The sequence below is a fragment of the Ascidia mentula genome, chromosome 2 (genome assembly GCF_947561715.1).
Source record: "Ascidia mentula chromosome 2, kaAscMent1.1, whole genome shotgun sequence".
Taxonomy (NCBI): Eukaryota; Metazoa; Chordata; class Ascidiacea; order Phlebobranchia; family Ascidiidae; genus Ascidia; species Ascidia mentula.
The window spans coordinates 4776218-4793677 of record NC_138567.1 but is presented as its reverse complement, the minus strand read 5'-3'; the positions used below and the strand labels follow the sequence as shown (position 1 = coordinate 4793677).

General features: G+C 37.1%; 3 protein-coding genes across 5 annotated transcripts; all 3 read left to right on the top strand.

The window, feature by feature from the left end:
- Window positions 1–808: 808 nt before the first annotated feature.
- On the top strand, window positions 809–5463 carry LOC145889140 (uncharacterized). The gene is made up of 4 exons (XM_082980022.1): window positions 809–2111; window positions 2692–2796; window positions 3531–3702; window positions 4187–5463. Exons 1-4 carry the CDS (start codon window positions 1058–1060, stop codon window positions 4374–4376), a joined length of 1521 nt encoding a protein of 506 aa, XP_082836148.1. The 5' UTR covers window positions 809–1057; the 3' UTR covers window positions 4377–5463.
- A 273-nt stretch (window positions 5464–5736) lies between these two features.
- On the top strand, window positions 5737–13684 carry LOC145888531 (kanadaptin-like). 3 transcript variants are annotated; one of them, XM_082979300.1, is made up of 17 exons: window positions 5737–6472; window positions 6900–7113; window positions 7281–7345; window positions 7547–7680; window positions 7949–8092; window positions 8158–8355; window positions 8655–8827; window positions 8897–8966; window positions 9254–9440; window positions 9799–9865; window positions 10237–10363; window positions 11106–11236; window positions 11546–11699; window positions 12668–12741; window positions 12813–12894; window positions 13313–13372; window positions 13446–13525. In XM_082979300.1, the coding sequence occupies exons 1-16, from the start codon at window positions 5808–5810 to the stop codon at window positions 13360–13362; spliced, it is 2535 nt and encodes an 844-aa protein (XP_082835426.1). In that variant the 5' UTR covers window positions 5737–5807; the 3' UTR covers window positions 13363–13372; window positions 13446–13525. The 3 variants fall into 3 exon arrangements, with proteins under 3 accessions (XP_082835426.1, XP_082835427.1, XP_082835425.1); XM_082979301.1 differs by having other exon boundaries at window positions 11109–11236; window positions 13313–13684; XM_082979299.1 differs by having other exon boundaries at window positions 13313–13684.
- A 350-nt stretch (window positions 13685–14034) lies between these two features.
- On the top strand, window positions 14035–17403 carry LOC145889944 (2-aminoethylphosphonate--pyruvate transaminase-like). Its single transcript, XM_082980993.1, has 8 exons — window positions 14035–14175; window positions 14240–14372; window positions 14587–14719; window positions 15083–15305; window positions 15810–15960; window positions 16324–16491; window positions 16838–17004; window positions 17243–17403. Exons 1-8 carry the CDS (start codon window positions 14082–14084, stop codon window positions 17401–17403), a joined length of 1230 nt encoding a protein of 409 aa, XP_082837119.1. The 5' UTR covers window positions 14035–14081.
- Window positions 17404–17460: the final 57 nt, after the last annotated feature.

Here is a 17460-nt window from a genome sequence, read left to right as displayed (position 1 = left end):
ATGGTGCTGTGTAGTATTTGGTGCCATTCAACGACATTACTTTTAACCAACAATCTGCTAATCTGGTTTTGGCCAATTTTAACATACAATTTCGACCTTCTACAAAACTGTCATTACAAAGATTTAAAAAATGAAAAATCTGTAAATTGTAGTGTGGTCGGCATAAACTTGGTAGTAAACAATTTTAAAGGCGTGTTTGTGTGCTTTTTGCAGTATATCAAGTCAGTTAACGTTTGAAATGCTAGCTACTGAAGCGTTCGATTACTTGCCTTTACTGTCTAAAACGTAAACACTTACAAGCATATTAAAGGACGTGTGAGGTGTCATCAGTGCAGCTGTAAAGTATTTCGCAAATTATTATGGGTTTTTTTTGCACAAAAGGACAGATCTTTATTGACAAATCGACCACAACCGCAAACCACAATTATCGAGTTTTGTTACAACACTTGATGTGCAGCGTCTGGTTGCAAAAAGTTGTGAAATACAATTTAAATGACGTCCAGTGGTAGTGTTAAACGACAACTTACTGTCTCAAACATTTTAATGTAATAACTGCGTTGTCCAAGTGCACTGGCCTGTAAAGGGTTTGAGGCAAAAGCAGACAATATTTCGCGTTTTTACGATAAGATCTTTGTGCGAAATGCATTTTCCTGTGCAAAAGGCAAATCCGGAACATCTTCGGACGCTGCGATCGGATTTTTTGTAAAATGACTGAATGGTTACAGAAATAAAAAGCAAAAAAATTCATACAGAACTTTCGTCTGGTAAAGGAAAGAGATTACTGATCACAAAAATATATAGTTGGCGTTGTATTGTTTTTGATAAGTTAGTTGGTTTGTTTTCCCTCTAAACAGCACATATAAGATACAAATTTTGATCTAGCACCAACGGTTTTGCTGTCAAGATTTTTTTTCGATCAAGGAAACTGAAATTGTTTTGTGTATAAGCTGCAGACAGATGGCCACTGTCATTGTTTTGCGTGGTTGCAGAATGTTTAAATGTGTTTTTCTATGGAGTGTATGCACTGAGTTTGAATAATGAAAATTGTAAAATCAAGATGGAAATAAATGGGAAATTCAGCTCAATTGAGCATTCACATGACAATGATTACAGACCACAACCTCCTCTTCGAAAACAGTTTCTGCCCAAAAAAGGACAACGACCACCGAATGAACCCACATCAAGCAGTTACATTGATGCACAAAACAGTCTGCGTAATCTCACTGTAAAAACTAACGAGGTGGTTGAAAATGGTGCTTATATTGATGAATCTGGTGAAAATGTATATGGCGAAATAGGAAGGGACAACGTACTTCAAGGAAGTGTCAAGTCAAGTGTGTTTGGTAACTTACCACATAATGGCAGTATTGACAGTAATCATACTGAAGCCCAACAAAGTTCTGCCACCGCAAGTCTTCAAAATTATGTATTGAGACCCAAGCGAAGAAGGCATGTTTACCATACGATTGTTCTACCCAGTGAAAAAGACAGGAATGTTGAAGAAAAACCCACAGTTCCATTGCGGAAAGCTCCACCCTTGCCTTTCAAACCTCACTATTTAAGACCAGAGTTTGCAGGTGATATGGCACCTCCGTTACCACCACGTATACTTAATAAGGATGCTATCAACCAACGGAAACAACTGACAGATGAGTACTTTGAAAATATACGCAGAAGTGTTGACATTGACCTGTTGGATGATTTCATTGAAGAAGATTCAACACATCCTCGCTGTGCGGGAGAACATATGCTATCGAGGGGACAGATTGTGAATGATGTTGGTGCTGGTCCATCCACTGCCCATATTTCAGATTCAATGCAGAATGAAACCCAGTATTGGACAATTGAAAATGATCCTGACAATTCTGAACAGCGACATTCAATTCCACTGTTAGATGCCCATGGTCGTTTTTCACCCAGAACTTTGCCATATTATGAAGACTATCAGGAATCCGGATTGGGGACGGAAAAAATGTTTCCTGGTTTACACACCGGGTCCCGCGTTCAGTTTATTCAAAGTTTAAAATGCTTAAAACAGTGTGGTTGGTATTGGGGAAATATGTCTTGGGAAGATGCTGAAACCATGCTAAGCTACAAGCCAGATGTGGAAGGTTAGTGTACAATGCTATTTCGGTTTATAGCCTTTACGGCGTCTTGTCTCATAAACATCTGTTTGCTTGTATTTGTATGGTCGTAGAAACAAATAATTTTCGACTCATTGTCAATTAGGCCAATGCACTCCTGATACTATATGATTTTATTGATGAAAAGACTAATTGTGATCGGGCTCTCTGGTTCTGATTGAATGTAGGGCCTTAGCATGACAGTCAATTGCACAAATGCTATTATTCCATTGTGTTTAAACAATACAGGCAATGTCAAATCAATTGCCCTTGTGTTAATGGGCAATTACTTGTAAAACATAATTAGTCATTACCACTTCACCCAGAATTGCGAATGCAATCACACATGTTGATGTTGTTGTGTTGTTATATGCTTCTCACACATACATCTTTATTGGCTTGCAATGAAATGTAGTGCCATCGATCTCACTATCCTCACTTTTCTGATAAAATAAAAGACTGTGGCATTAGTTATTGTAGCAGTTGCAAAGAATAAGTTTAAATATAGTGATGGTTGTAGTAATTTGTTTGTTTTTGTCCTAATAATACGCCTACTTCCTTGTTTAAGGAGTTTTCTTGGTTCGCGACAGTCAAGACCCGATGCACCTTCTCACTTTGACTGTCCGATCAGCTGAGAACACCATTCACCATGTACGAATTGAACACGCTGATGGTACGATTTCAAATAATATAAGTTTCTTTGTGGTATTAATTGGTAAAGATATGTATATATACAAGATACAATCTGCATGGATTTATAGTTTGACCATTTGTAAAATATTATAGATGCATACATAAGTCCATGTTTAAATCACCCAGAGTCACTTACAGATAAGTACGCCTATATCAGTGGTTCTCAAACTGTGGTACGCGTACCACTAGTGGTACACGAGAGCTTTTCAAGTGGTACGCGATTTAGTCTACTCTATACAATTTGCCGCACTTTGCAGAAGCCAAAACTGCTGCAAATACAAGATGTCTGTTTTCTTTATTGTGTATTTGTGACGCAATAGTATCAACGTGAAATTGTTGCACTGTTGAAGTAATTCTGACATCGTGTATTCAACTGTGCAACAATTTCACGTTGATACTACTGCGTCACAAATGCACAATAAAGAAATCCAAGCAACTAGTGATATTAGCTAAATTGTTATTCAATGGTGGTATGTCATAATAGTTATAGTATAGCAATACGGTGGTACGCAGTGTATCAAAAAACAAATGAGCGGTTCGTTATTGGAAAAAGTTTGAGAAACACTGGCCTATATGAATTAGCTTTCAAAAACTTTTAGGCAGAAAAAGATCTGAAAATGCTAGGATCTGGGAATACGCAACTTCATGATCTTATGTTAAAATAGAAATGATAATACACAAAAATACATGCTAGACTAAAGTATTTCATTTTAGGGAAGTTCCAGCTGTATGAACCAAGTGGGTCGGTTAGTCAAGGAGCAGCAAACTGTGTTCGGCATCCAAACATCGTAACGTTCATTAAGTTGGTGATGAAGCACTCACAATCGGGGACGTTTATTTATTTTGTGAAAACGAGGAATATGGGTGAACCTCCTGTGCAAATAAGGTATATCGAGCAAAACAAATAATCTGTTCCTGATTAGTGAGCTACATTTTTGAGCTGTCGTCCATTCCTCATAATTTGTTCTTTTTTCTTCATATAAAATAATAGTTAATAAGAGTTTTGCTTCTGGCACTTAAGTTACGAAAGTATTTATTTGTAACCACTTTTTAAACAACATTGTGAGATTTTGTGGTATATATATATATATTTTTTAGTACAAGTACTTTTGTCAAATGTGCAGTCTGTTAAATATGAGCCCTAATCCAATCCAGGGCTTGTTGTAGTTATGGCTTGTGAGCAATCCCGGAAAATGAGCTTTAAATCAGTAAGGCACAAACCAACATCTGTACAAATGTTTATAATATATTTAAGTTGTAGGAAATGCAATGGCATACTAGTGGCTAAAGCACAAAGGTTACCAAACACAACACATAACCATAGCAATAATAATATTTAGATTTCTTTCAGTTGTTTTTATTGTTTGTAGATTGTTGACACCAATATCAAGGTTTACATGCGTGAAGACGCTCAAGTATTATACACGTTTTGTCATAAAAGATTTGGTGCCAACTGAATCGATCGACAAGTTGCCAATCCCATCCAAGTTGAAAGAATACTTACGGGTATCACAGTATTTTGACCCCAAGGAAGACTTTGAGTGTGCTCTTGCATCATAACTGAACTATTCTTACACATTTTGATAGATTTTTGATTTTTTAACAAAATTTGCGAAAGTAATGAAACATAAAGAAACCTTCTTTTCTGCCCAGTAAACTGTATTGGTGTAATTTAAGATATTTGCACAAACACTGTATATTCGGTTGCTTATTGCCCATCTTGCCACATATTCCATTTATGTCCAAGATGTTTTGGGCCAGACAAGAGAACATTTCTCTAATGTACTTATTTGGATATTGTTTTTTTTGTGGAGCAAGTACTGTGGCATTGTGTTACAATGCACAGGTGTTGGTGATGGTGCTGTAAATTTGTAACAAGATTTTCATGAAACACCAAAAAAGGCTCTATGCTGAAGATTTAAAGCTACAAGAGCTTTGTCATGCTTTTAGAAAGATGCCCTTGGTAATTAGAATCATCCTTTCTTGTATATTTTTATGTTGTTCTGTAGTTGTTGTTTGAGATATTTTATTGGGGAAAAGTCAGACTTTTGTCGATTTTTAGTCATGAAACCATGTTTTACACTGTTTACTGTATATCCATGTTTCTTTAACTGCACAAAAACAAACCTTGAAGCAACAAAATTATATATTTGCCAAAAGGTGAAGCAAAAAGTTTGTGTACTGTTCATATTACATGCGATGTATGAAAATCCATCCTTCTTATATATCACATTTATTTATTGCTAGAGTTTACTAGACAAGCATTGCATGTTTGATGAAGTCATTCTGTTCTGTTGTACTGCTGTGTTAAATTTTCTGGTTTTTTGTTTACAAACTGTAAAATCTACCATACCATGATTCTATCACATAATTCTTCCCAATTAAGTGACTTTTCAGACACATAATAAGTTTGAATTATTAAACCATGTTTTAATCCATGGCCCACAGTGTTCGGTTTGTTGATTATTATGCCTTCAAGCATGGTTTACATGCCTTCACCCTCTTTGCAATTGATTCAATTCGTTGTCATGATTTTTTTTTAATTTAACACTCCTTTTTGCCGTTGGGCTCATTCGTGCAATCATCCTTATGCATGTATTTTGTGGTATGCGTGTTAACATGTCACTTTTGTGTGTTTTTCGAAATTAAAGTATGAAAGACGTTCCGGGAATATTTTGCTGGCGTTTGTGCTAGAATCAACATTGATAAATTCAGTGTCCAATTTTCCGTTCTGTACTTAAATCCCTGAACATCTTCAGTATAGTTTTTTAGTTTTTTTCCGACGAATGTTGTGAAATTCGGGATACAGGAAACAAAAATATTTTTGATCAGTGTGACGTCACAAATGCCGAAGAAAATAATAAGGGGAATCACCAGCTGAAGTACGACAGACCTTCGTTGTGATTTCAGTTCGCACGTTTTCCGGTAATGCAACGAATTCGTTGCAGTAACGCGTGTTAGATTTAAACATAAAAATATAGTTGCACTGCAATGGACAACGAGGCAAATACTTCAGATTTTCCCGTCTTCAAAGTTCCAGCTTTAGCCGGAAAAGTCAACAAGTTTCCAAAGTTAACTGAATCGAGTTCAAAACCTGCCAAAAACGATGTTTCCAATAAACAGAATTCATCTAGCTCGCTTCCTCTTGAGGAACGAAGACCTGCGGTTTCGTTTAGAACAAAGAGTATGACTTTACCATCTGAGGTTTACAAGCCACATCGGCCAAGTGCGACAGAGTTTCTTGAACGACACCTGAAAAATAAGTCCAATTTGAAAAAAGAGCAAGATGCAAAGAAAATCGAAGAAAGCATTAAAGATGTAGTTGTGCAAAAACCAGAAGAAGAAGAAGAAGAAGAAGTGGAATGCAAGGAAAAAGTTATAGATAAGCCCAAACTGGACAACACTGACAAAGGAACAGCAGCATCACCTGCCCAAGCTCCGAAGACCAGTTCAAAACCCAAGCCACCTCCACCAAAACTAAACTACACCAAACCACCTTGGAGTATATCCTGTGACTCAACTGACAAGTCATACAATCTTGAAGTTCTAAGAGGAGGTTCAATAATAGACAAAATTGAGCTTACTGCCAATGAGTATTTTGTGTTTGGTCGACTGCCAGAGTGTGACATTACCTTGGAACACCCTTCCATTTCAAGGTTACATAAATTTTCTATTACTTTCTATTTAAACATTATGTCTTTTATCTATCAAACAGAACTGTACATTTTTTTAGGATTTAAGTGACAAAACTTCCAGATTAAAATAAATGTATTGAAGCCTGACATAATAATCTAGTTTTTTTTGTGACTGGTGCTATTTCTTATAATTGGTTTATTTATGTTATTTTCCATCAAGCAAAATCAGTATTATTTGTATTGATTTGATTTGTGTTAATATAACTTTATATACATAGTGATTATGTGACCTGGATTATTGCACAATTGTCCAAGATAACTACTCAAGAGAATATGTATATTTCGCCCTTATGGTATCATCAGTATTCTAAAAACAACAAACCTAATACGAGAGCAAACATCTGGACTAAAATCAGTTGCATTTTCACAGTTGCTTTATTGTTTTTAGGCATCATGCCATCCTTCAGTTTGGAATACCCACTGCAGAGGACCAGAATGTTGAATTCCAGAAAGATGGCTCTGCTGGATTCTACTTGTTGGAACTGGGCAGCACTCACGGGACATTTCTAAACAAAGCTAAAGTTCCACAGGGAAAATATTACAGAATAAAAGTTGGTCACATGTTCAAGTTTGGAAACAGCACAAGGACATACATCCTGCAGGTATTATAATGGATAAGCGAAAAGGTTTTGCACAAGTGGATATTTTTCGTTATAATATCTTAAAAATTATATTGGCTTCCTCGTATCTTTTAAATCTAAATGTGTTTTCCCCACAAAAACTGCATCTGTTGACTAACTATTCTTAAGTATGAACTATCTGTTTTCAGGGTCCAGGTGATGATGAAGAAATGGAATCTGAAGAGACAGCCACGGAACTGAGGGACAAAGCAAGGTGATTTATTGCTCCTAGTATGACCTTAAAATCTGTTGAAAAAAATAGTTTTTTCCATGTGCATTGCAATGACCAAGGTTTTGTAAAACATATTTTTTGTTTTTTATGTTTATTCTTTTTGGTGTTAACTGTATCAAAATGTTTGTGTTTTTATCTGGTTCGTCAATTGTTTTACGTTATTGTCAAATCTGCACATTTTAGAGATGAACGGAACAAGAAGAAACAACTTGAGAAGATGATGATGGGAGAGGAAAGTGATAGTGACGATGAGAATAAAGACACAGAGGGGTCGAGTAAAAAGAACAATGAAGATTCTGGAATAAGTTGGGGAATGTGTAAGTCAGCATCCTCACTCAGCTAAATTGTGTGGGGCAAAATTGTAAAAAAGTCTCACTTTTAAAATGATAAACTTTATTTTGTTTGGATATAAAAAACATTAAAAAATGTCAAATTAAGTTGATATTTACTGAAACGTGAACAACTACCGATACTAATGTATGACGGCTTCCCTATCAAAAATATATCCAACTCTAAAATGAATTAATAAAACATTATGAAGTATTGCTAAGAATGTCCATAAAGTAGTAATGCACTTGTTTAAAGTGGAAGAGGCATTTGAGGAAGATATAGAGGCAGAAGAATCAAAAACTAGCAAACCACCTCCAGATGCAATCCCACTACCTGAAAAGGACCCTTTCTATGTAAAAGATCCACACAAAGCCCTGAAGAATTTCTATGAAAAAGAAGGTAGAAAAATTTGATTTACTGTCACCCTGCTAGTTGTTATTTACTTATGTTGATTGTTTAACAAGGCATGGAGTTGGATTTTGAATGCAATGAACGAAGATCTGGCCAATGGAATGTCCGTCTTGAACTACCAGTTGATACACCAACTGGAAAACCAATTTTTGCTGAAGCGAGTGTGACCGGCAAAAGAAAAGAGGGCATTAACAATTGTGCCCTTGAGGCCTGTCGCATCATGGATAGACATGGATTGTTTAAAAGAACAGGTTAGGTCTTTTTTTGTATACCTTTATTAAGTTTTTAATAGCTTTTTAATGTGTTATGATACAGCAGAGATTAATGTATGAGTAATTATTAAAGTGTCCAGTGGAGCAGATATAGATCAAGTACATGAAATGCCACGAAAAAACAATAATCAATTCAGCTGTGATTGTTATGAATATAATATACAATGCTTTATTACGAAAAAAAAAAGATTATTATCGCATGTTTGCTTCTACGCATTATGTTAATTTAAATAACCAATTTTCTGCTTCATGGTGATATGCCAAAATTTATTGGACAGAGCGCCACCGCAAAAAAGTTAAGCAATGGGAGAAAGATGATTATTATGATAGCGATGAGGATCAATTCCTTGACAGAACTGGTGATTTGGAAGTAAAAAGAAAGCAGAGGAAACTAAGAGTTGAGGGTAAAAAAGCTCTTCTTCAAGAGAAAGCAGAAACATACGAATCACTGGTAAGTGTTATTTTTTTGTTGTAAACGTTTTGTATTTGTTTACTAAACATGTGACAAAAATATAAACAGAATCAGCAAATTAAGGATTTGGAAAAAGAGGTGGCTGAGATTGAAAACCAACTAAATAAAGACAAAGAAGGTTTGTTTGTAATGTAAAAAAGAGGTTGACCCAATCTGATGTCAGTGTTTTATATGCTGTATAAAGAAATATCTATGTTTCACATAAAAAATGACACTAATTGAGTGTTTATGTTAGTGTATGAAGACTAAACTGTCTGAATGTAAAGGACCACTAAGTTCGAACAAGTTTTGTCATAAAAAACAGCAGTAAATAACCATTTTAACAAAAGCAGATTTATACAACCCTGCAACAATAACGGTTAAAAAAGCACCACTACAGTATACTTTGCATGTCATTACCCACAGCTATCCGGTCGAAGGGAGGTGACGATCCGTTGGAAGAGTTTATGCGTCAAGTTAAATCAGGGAACACGCTGGATTCCCTCACACGCACGAAACTAAAACACAGACTAATCGAGGCCAGAAGGGAATCCGCTCGTTTATCAAAACTTGCTGAAATTGCCAGACCCATATCCCTGCCTCCAGTAAACCAGTAAGCACGTCTGTGTACAAAGTACACATGTTTAGCAAGAAAGACAACAAAAAATTAAAACAACGCACACTATTCGACATTATATGACATTTGTGGTTAAGCTTTGCATGTTCTTGGTACAAAACCTACTATGTGTCATATTTATGCAGTGCTAAAAGTAAATTCGACGACTGGTGTGTTCCAAATAGCTACGGCAACTTTATTTGAGAAATTTATTCACTTATTAAAAGAAATCTCACCTATTATACGAAAACACAATGGTTTATTTTTTTCATGTGCATTAAATACACGACACAAAGGATTCTGATTGAAGTTGATCTCGCCTTTTGTGAGGTAACAGTTTCGTTTGTTTATGCAGAAACGTCACCAAATCCCTGACGTTCATTGGAAAGATGAAGGGGCGGAAAAGGGGGTTTGTTTTACCGGTAAGCAGTAACTTCTACGTGCTTGTGAATTGTTTGGACAATTTTTACTCAACACCGTTTTAATTTACGCAAATCCGATCAACAGCTTTTGTCTGGTGTGTTAAACTTATTTATTTGATATATGGAAGTATATATTCGCCATGAAGATTCTTGAAGATGTATTTTTCTGAACAAAACATCCACTAAGTTCTCTTCATATATTTTTGATTGGTGTTTCGAATCTTACGTAGAAATAAGATTCGAAACAACAATCATATATGTAAGAAACAGGCAAAATGTTTGTACAATTCAAAAACACTTCGACGCTATTATAAAATACCTGTTTTTTTTACAGAAATGCGTATATTTTACCAAATATCTCTCTTTCGCAGCCTAAACCAATGACAGAATCGTTTCCTGTGAAGACCACAGTGGAAAATGACAAGGTCGAAGTGGAAGAAGATGAGGAAGCTGCAGAACCGGCTCCACCAACAAACTCAAGACTGGTTGAGATAGAGTGTGAGTATATGATGGAAACGATCCCCTTACAACCAGGCTTAGTTGTTACATTACGGTTTGAGAAGTTACCTTGTCTTTATAAAAACATATGTTTACAAAGTAAACATTCCTTGGCTTTCTTGCAAAACATATATTTTCTAAGCAATGTGGAGCCAATAATATGAATTTGTGTATAAGCTGCAGACAGATGGCCACTGTTTCGACCTAAAAGGTCTCATCAGTGCAGCTGGTTTGGTCAGCAAAGTCGTCTGATAGTCACACCAGCTGCACTGATGAGACCTTTTAGGTCGAAACAGTGGCCATCTGTCTGCAGCTTATACACAAATTCATATTATTGGCTCCACATTGCTTATCATATGATTATTGTGACACGGGGCCTGACGGCACTATTGGTTGAGCTTGCTTGGCCGTAGTGTTTCCACCTTGTTTGCTCCGTAAGGTTGCACCTAGTTTGGTGCCCAACGGATGACGGTGACTGTATAGTCACCACAAAGTGGAAGTCTTTGCTTGGCCGTTTGGTCAGCAAAGTCGTCTGATAGTCACACCAGCTGCACTGATGAGACCTTTTAGGTCGAAACAGTGGCCATCTGTCTGCAGCTTATACACAAATTCATATATTTTCTGCTTAACAAACGTAACGCAAAAGAAATTAATTCGAGTTTTGTACAATAACGGCGATATTTTGTTTCGTAAATTTACGAATAGTGTGTATGGTTGTAGCAACATACATTGTTCGTTCCAGCAGCTGTAACGCAACCTGGAGATACCGAAGAACCGAAAGATAAAAATAATGTGAAATCACCTCCTGTCGCCCCTAAAATTATCGACCAACCTGAACCTGTAGTTGAAATACATCAACAACCAAATACCGAGGTAAAAACCTTGAACCGTGTGTTATTATCTGAAAAAACATACAGCACGCAAACTATAGACCAGTGCGCCTTGCATTGGATTAATACGAAATGAGTATGAGGCCTTCTTTGTGGTTAAAATGTACACCACTTGTGTTATTCGTTTGTCGGAATTAGTTAGTAAGTTGAAATGCAAAATTTGCACTAATACTTGTTGCTTATTGTTCGTGAAATGATTTCTCTTATAATGTCAACAAACCTGCCAACACTTTTCCATAGCATCCTAGGCTGCGACTTGTGGGTTAAGCTGATAAACCGTGGTGCGTTTTAGTTACCTGAGAAAATTCCTGACAAGCTTGAGGAAGCAAAAGTAACAATTCCGCCACCGGAGGAAACATCCCAGGAATCAGCAAAACGTCGAACACTCGGACCAACCCTGCCAGAATCTCTTCGTGTACAACTTAGTGGCGTTGAACCTGATGAAGGTAAGATATATTATAGAGGGAATATGTGCCAAAGCAATGGAGGGCCCATAATGGGTGCCCGCAGAATAGAAATCAGTTAGGGGACAAAGGTTATGTTTTCATGATTTGGCCAATATCATATTTGTAACATGGCCTTTTGTGGATAACAAGAGAACTATTCCAGAAAGAAATGTTAAACCAGATTATTTGTGTTTACAATTGAAAATTTGCAACTTTAACTTAAAAAACTGACCATGAGTTCCCCCGTGCCTGAACTACACTGTGAGGCTTACTTGTAGTTTTGGCATTGGAAATTTATGACGCCTATTAAGTGTGTTTACGTAAGCATTGCCCTGTACAAGTGATTACTGCCTTGTTAAACCAGGTTTACATCGAACAAATTCGATTTATCTTCTGGAATTTTATTTGAACGTATATTTGCATTAATATTTCATAGACCCGATCAGTTAGTTTTAATTTATTGCAAATTACAATCACTTCTCGTTTAAATTCGGGTCATCAGAATCGAACTATGAGCTCATAGGACACAATTGTTATGTAGTTAAACGACCGGTTCATGATACTTGAAAAAACGCATGGAAAATCGTTACATAGAGCTTTGTACAGCGTTGCTCTTTTGGTGGGCAGACCTGTGAAATCACCAGAAGCCAAATGTCATGCTATATATGAATTTACAGGAAAATAGGCTCGCATAGCGTCACAATTTTCCATGACATGTTCTGGATTTTTGTGTTCAAATTTGCGTCGGCAAACGGGATTTTGAATATTACATTGTGTTTCATCCAATATAATTTTTGAATTCTTTTAATGCAGGCGTCGTGGCTTAAGGTAGTCTAAAAAATCAACATTTTAAGCGTATGGATTTTATGTCACAACAATTTTATTTGGTCCAAATTGGTTCACTCGCGAAAAATGTGTGGATTTATAACGAATCGCGTTTTTGAAACGTAAAAACTTTGACGTCACAGAAAAAGCGCCCGACGAAGAACCTGAAACAGAGGAAGGAGAACAACGAGCAAAGAGAAGGAAGCGACAAAGAAAGGTTTGAATTTGCATCAATTTAATATGCAGCGTTTCATATGATGCCACCAACCTCCTCATAACCCTTCACAGCCACGCGAGAGGCAGACGAAAGACCAGAAAAGTACAACGATCAGTAACGACCCAGACTACTGCGATTGGATGCCCCCGCAAGGTATAACACTGACCATGATTCTGGGGTGGTTTTTGGTGGAAATCTAGTGGCTTTTCTGTACGTTCTGGCACCAGCCTTAACCAAATGTCAAACATCAATGACCTCTGCGGGCAACATCTTTGTTACCAGTTTGTCCATTTACCCAATGTTACTGCACTGATAACAGTCCCATTTCTTCATATTAATTTTCAAATACTAATTTCACCTGACGGTGGCAACCAGTTTAGTTTTACAGTTTCTGAACCTTCCTTTCTAAACATTGAGGCAATGAAATATAGATGTTAAAAAAATTTTGTTTAAGGCTTATTCTACACTTTAGTCATAGTGTTCCATACCACTTTATAGTTGTAAATAATAGACAATAAAATATATTTACCCTGTAGAATAACCTTCTTAACGTTACAAATGTTTCCCCAAGGTCAAAGCGGCGATGGGACAACTTCACTCAATGCCAAATTTGGATACTGAAACTTTTCTAGTACGAAAACCAGCTTCAGAAGGCTGTGGACGTTTGCTGAATGTAAACAAAATGATTTGGATTTTTCGTTTAGGGTAACTGTTGCCATGAGAAAATCAGAAGCAGTCGTTTGCATCAAGGTGCTGATCGTTGTCCATCATGACTTGATATTACAAAAAAACAAACATGTTACATCAGTTAACAAAGCTTTGAAATTAAGTTATGAGGACAATGTACACAAATATACATTGTAAATGACAATCAATCCAAATTGCTTCGATTATTGCTAACGTTACAATTTCGTTTGGGTCTCTATCAAATACAGCTGTTTTCACTCAAACTGTTTTCAAATGACTGCCTAGTTACGTTCATAATGTTGTTTTTGGTTGAAGTTGCTTGACAGTTTTTCAAAGAGTGTTTGTAAGATGTTGCAAATCGTAATGAAGAGGTAGAGCTTAATCATTGTTTATCTGCTACATCATGACGACCGGTTCGAGAAAATATTACCGGCATTGAGGGTCCAAAAAAGACCGAAAAAGATTTGGAAACCTCTCTGCTAAGCCATTCCCTGCTAGCCTTTGTTCAATTGTTAAAATCAAAAGGAATTGTTGCGTCACAATAAGACCAAGTGTAAATACCACACACCGAAGTTCATTATGCGACGTAAAAATGTAGCTGGATCAATTATTAGTTACAGTTTAGTTGTGCTGTAAAGGTTAGTTTATCAAAGATGGCAAAGTTAGTTCGCCGTTGTCTACATTTAAAAGGATTCGGGCCTTCCCCATTTCATTATCACAAGGGAGCCACCACATTCAATCAAATAGGTAAGTTGCCATAGCCTACTTTTCTACTTTCCGGAGTTCTATGGCAAAAAAAATATTTTTTTAGCCTTTTCCAGTCGCTTCGCTGCCAAAGAAAAGAAGCTTTTTACTCCAGGACCGCTGATGGTCAGTGCCCGTGTTAAAAGTGCAATGATGCAAGATATTGGAACCCGACATTCCGACTTCGAATACGTGATTAAGTAAAAAATTCTAGAACACGCAATACCAAAATATTCCCACATATGTTTAATTGTAGGCATTTATATTGCAAGAAAGGCATTAGTCTTGAACGGCAAAAGTAATCTTCCAACACGAAATTATACAATCAGCTGTTCGTAATTCATTCTCTTTTAAACACGGTCACAATCAGACTGTGGTCCTTTACTTAAAATCAATCGACATGTTGTGTTTCAGGTACGTTCGTCACGCTCTGCTTGAAATAGCTGGTGTTGGAGAAGACGAATATACTGCGATTCCTGTCCAAGGAAGTGGAACATTTGCCAACGAATCGGCGTTGGTGTCAATGTTTTCAAAATCAACTGGAAAGGTAAAATTGACTTTAAATAGCTTCATTGTTAGTGCACTTTTAGCTTTGGGAATATTTTTTGTTTAAATCTTGTTTCATCAAAATCTGTTTCAGACATGGGCCTTTGAGCACACGTCTAGTCGTTTTCTGCTTCTCCTAAGACAATGTTTCAACATTTACTAAACGTTTTGTTCCCAAACATTTTATTATCGTGACCTGATATTTTTTTGTTTTATACCCCCAAACTGTAAAATCACCAGCGAATATTTACACCGAAAATTGAGAAATGCTCAAAAATCTATGTTTTTCAATACAAAACTTATCAGTTAAATTGCAACATTTGCTTTTTGCACCCGAATATTTGCACCTAATTTTCAATGTCAGGTACTTGTCATGCAAAACGGAACGTACGGCCGAAGGATGGCGGAAATCTGTACGATGGCTGGCGTGCGAGCTCAGGTGATTTCTGTGGACAGAGAAGCTCTTCAACAAGCTTTGGCTCAGAACAAGGATATTGTGGGGGTAGTGATTGTGCATTGCGAAACTTCATCAGGGATAGTTAATCCCGTGGCAGAGTTTGGAAATATTATTAAATCACATAACGAAGGTAAGACGTTTAAAGCTCGACCACATTTTTGTAACTTATCCCCATGATAGCCTCTTGTATAAGGCATCTGCGCAGTGGTAAAGGTAAAAAAATCTTACCGGACGATTGAATTTACTCGAAAAATAAATATATGCATATATACTACGTAAGATTTCCTAAAGAAGTGAAAAAACTTACTTAAATTAAGTTTCCTATAACTATTTGGGACACACCAGCAGTTGAATTCTTACCGTACCGCCGTATCGAATCCTTTTTTGCTCAGTTTTACCAGAATTAATGCGAAACTAAAAAAAATAAAATCACTAAAAAATAAAATTACAAAATCACGTAATTGCAGGAAATCGACTTACAATTGCAATGACAGAATCAAAAATCATTTTTCTAACACTTTAGTAAATGCAACGTTTTAGTAACGTTTAGTAAACTAAATAATTTATCCTCAAACGAAATGTTGTTGTTGGTTCGTACAACTACTGTGACCACTATCGTGTTACCATTTTTTAGACATTATCTATGTTGTCGATGGTATGACGAGCTTTGGGGCCTTGCGAGTGGATTTATCCAATATCGATGTTCTGACCAGCAGCGCCTGCAAGTGTATACAGGGCGTGCCTGGAATCTCGTTCGCAATTGCGAAGAAATCAGCCATTGAGAAGTGAGATAGGGGTTTATGCACTGCATTAGTTTTGTTATTGTTGCGAGTACGAAAATTTGCACTTCTGATAGCGTGGGTCAAAGCGATATTTCTTACTGGTCTCAAGTAAGGCGAACAAGGGCCAGTACAAGTCCAATTGGCCCCACGAGCATGGCTCATACAGGTGGGGGATCTATGAATGCCAAAAGGGGCCTGTGGCAATGATTGTCTGCTTGGAAATAGGATATTTCCACCGTAAAAGCTTATCATGTGATCTCCAAAAAAGGTCCTGTTACCGTGCATTGTTTCCACTCAAGAGCCCTTGGTCTTACTTAGTTGTAAATTGATAACAAATATTTATTCTGTTGTTCTTTGACATCAAAGATCGCGCGGAAGAAGTAGTAGCATGGTTCTCGATCTTGCCCCTCAACACGATTCGTTCGAGAATTTCGGCCAGTTCCGCTTCACTCCCCCCACCCACGTAATGCTGGCGTTCAGGGAAGCTCTTCTTGAGTTTGAAGAAGAAGGGGGAACGCACGGGAGATCTTCAAGGTCAGTTGGATGGTCACAGGGTTGAAGGTTTTAGTGTTAGGGTAGAGTTTCTCCCTCGTCTGGGTCTGTGGACCACAACTCATTATTTTGATGAAATAATTTGCCATTAAGCACTCCATGGTCGATTTTTGCTTCATGAGGCGATATTTCAAACCAAAAACTTTTACTTGCTCAAACACGCAAAATTTTTTCCCCCACCAAAGTTTTTGTTTGATTTCGACTACTACGCACTTGGTTTCTTACATTATTTTGCTTCATCATGAAGAGCTTTTACCTTACTTTCTACTTCACGAAAAATCCTTATCCAATCATCTAAACAATGATTTTAAAACAATTCTTTCTACAGGTATTGGGATAATTGGAACACTCTTACGAAAGGAATGGCGGAGATAGGATTCAAACAACTTCTCGACAACGATGCACATCCCAATGCTTTCATAGTGACAACTTTCAAATACCCCAAGAACCCACGATTCATCTTCGACGAGTTTTACCACAAACTCAGCAATGCTGGTAATGTTATACGGTCTGTACTAAGAAAATCAGCATGCGTCCAGCCCGAGTATTTCGTTCATTTAAAACCTAACGTTATTTTCAACGAGCTTAAAACCATGCTATTGCTCAAAAAAAACTTGTGGACGTTTCTGAACAAAATAGTAAATTGGTCAGAGAAGTCCTGTAAATTAAACGACGTTTTACAGCTTTAATATAGTGTTCCAGTTCGTTGCCGAGACAACCGCTTGTCTTGCAGGTCACGTGATATGCCCCCAGCGCACCAACTACCCCTACCGCTTCCGTATCTCAACCATTGGCGACCTTCACGCCGATGATATTCACGCTCTGCTGAACAGCGTACGTGACGTATGCGTTGACATGCGCATTCCGCTCCCATTGGTCGAGGGAGGCATGTGATCGCGAAATTTCATCATAGTTTGTAACGCGTGTTTTGTGTAAACCGTACGTTATCGC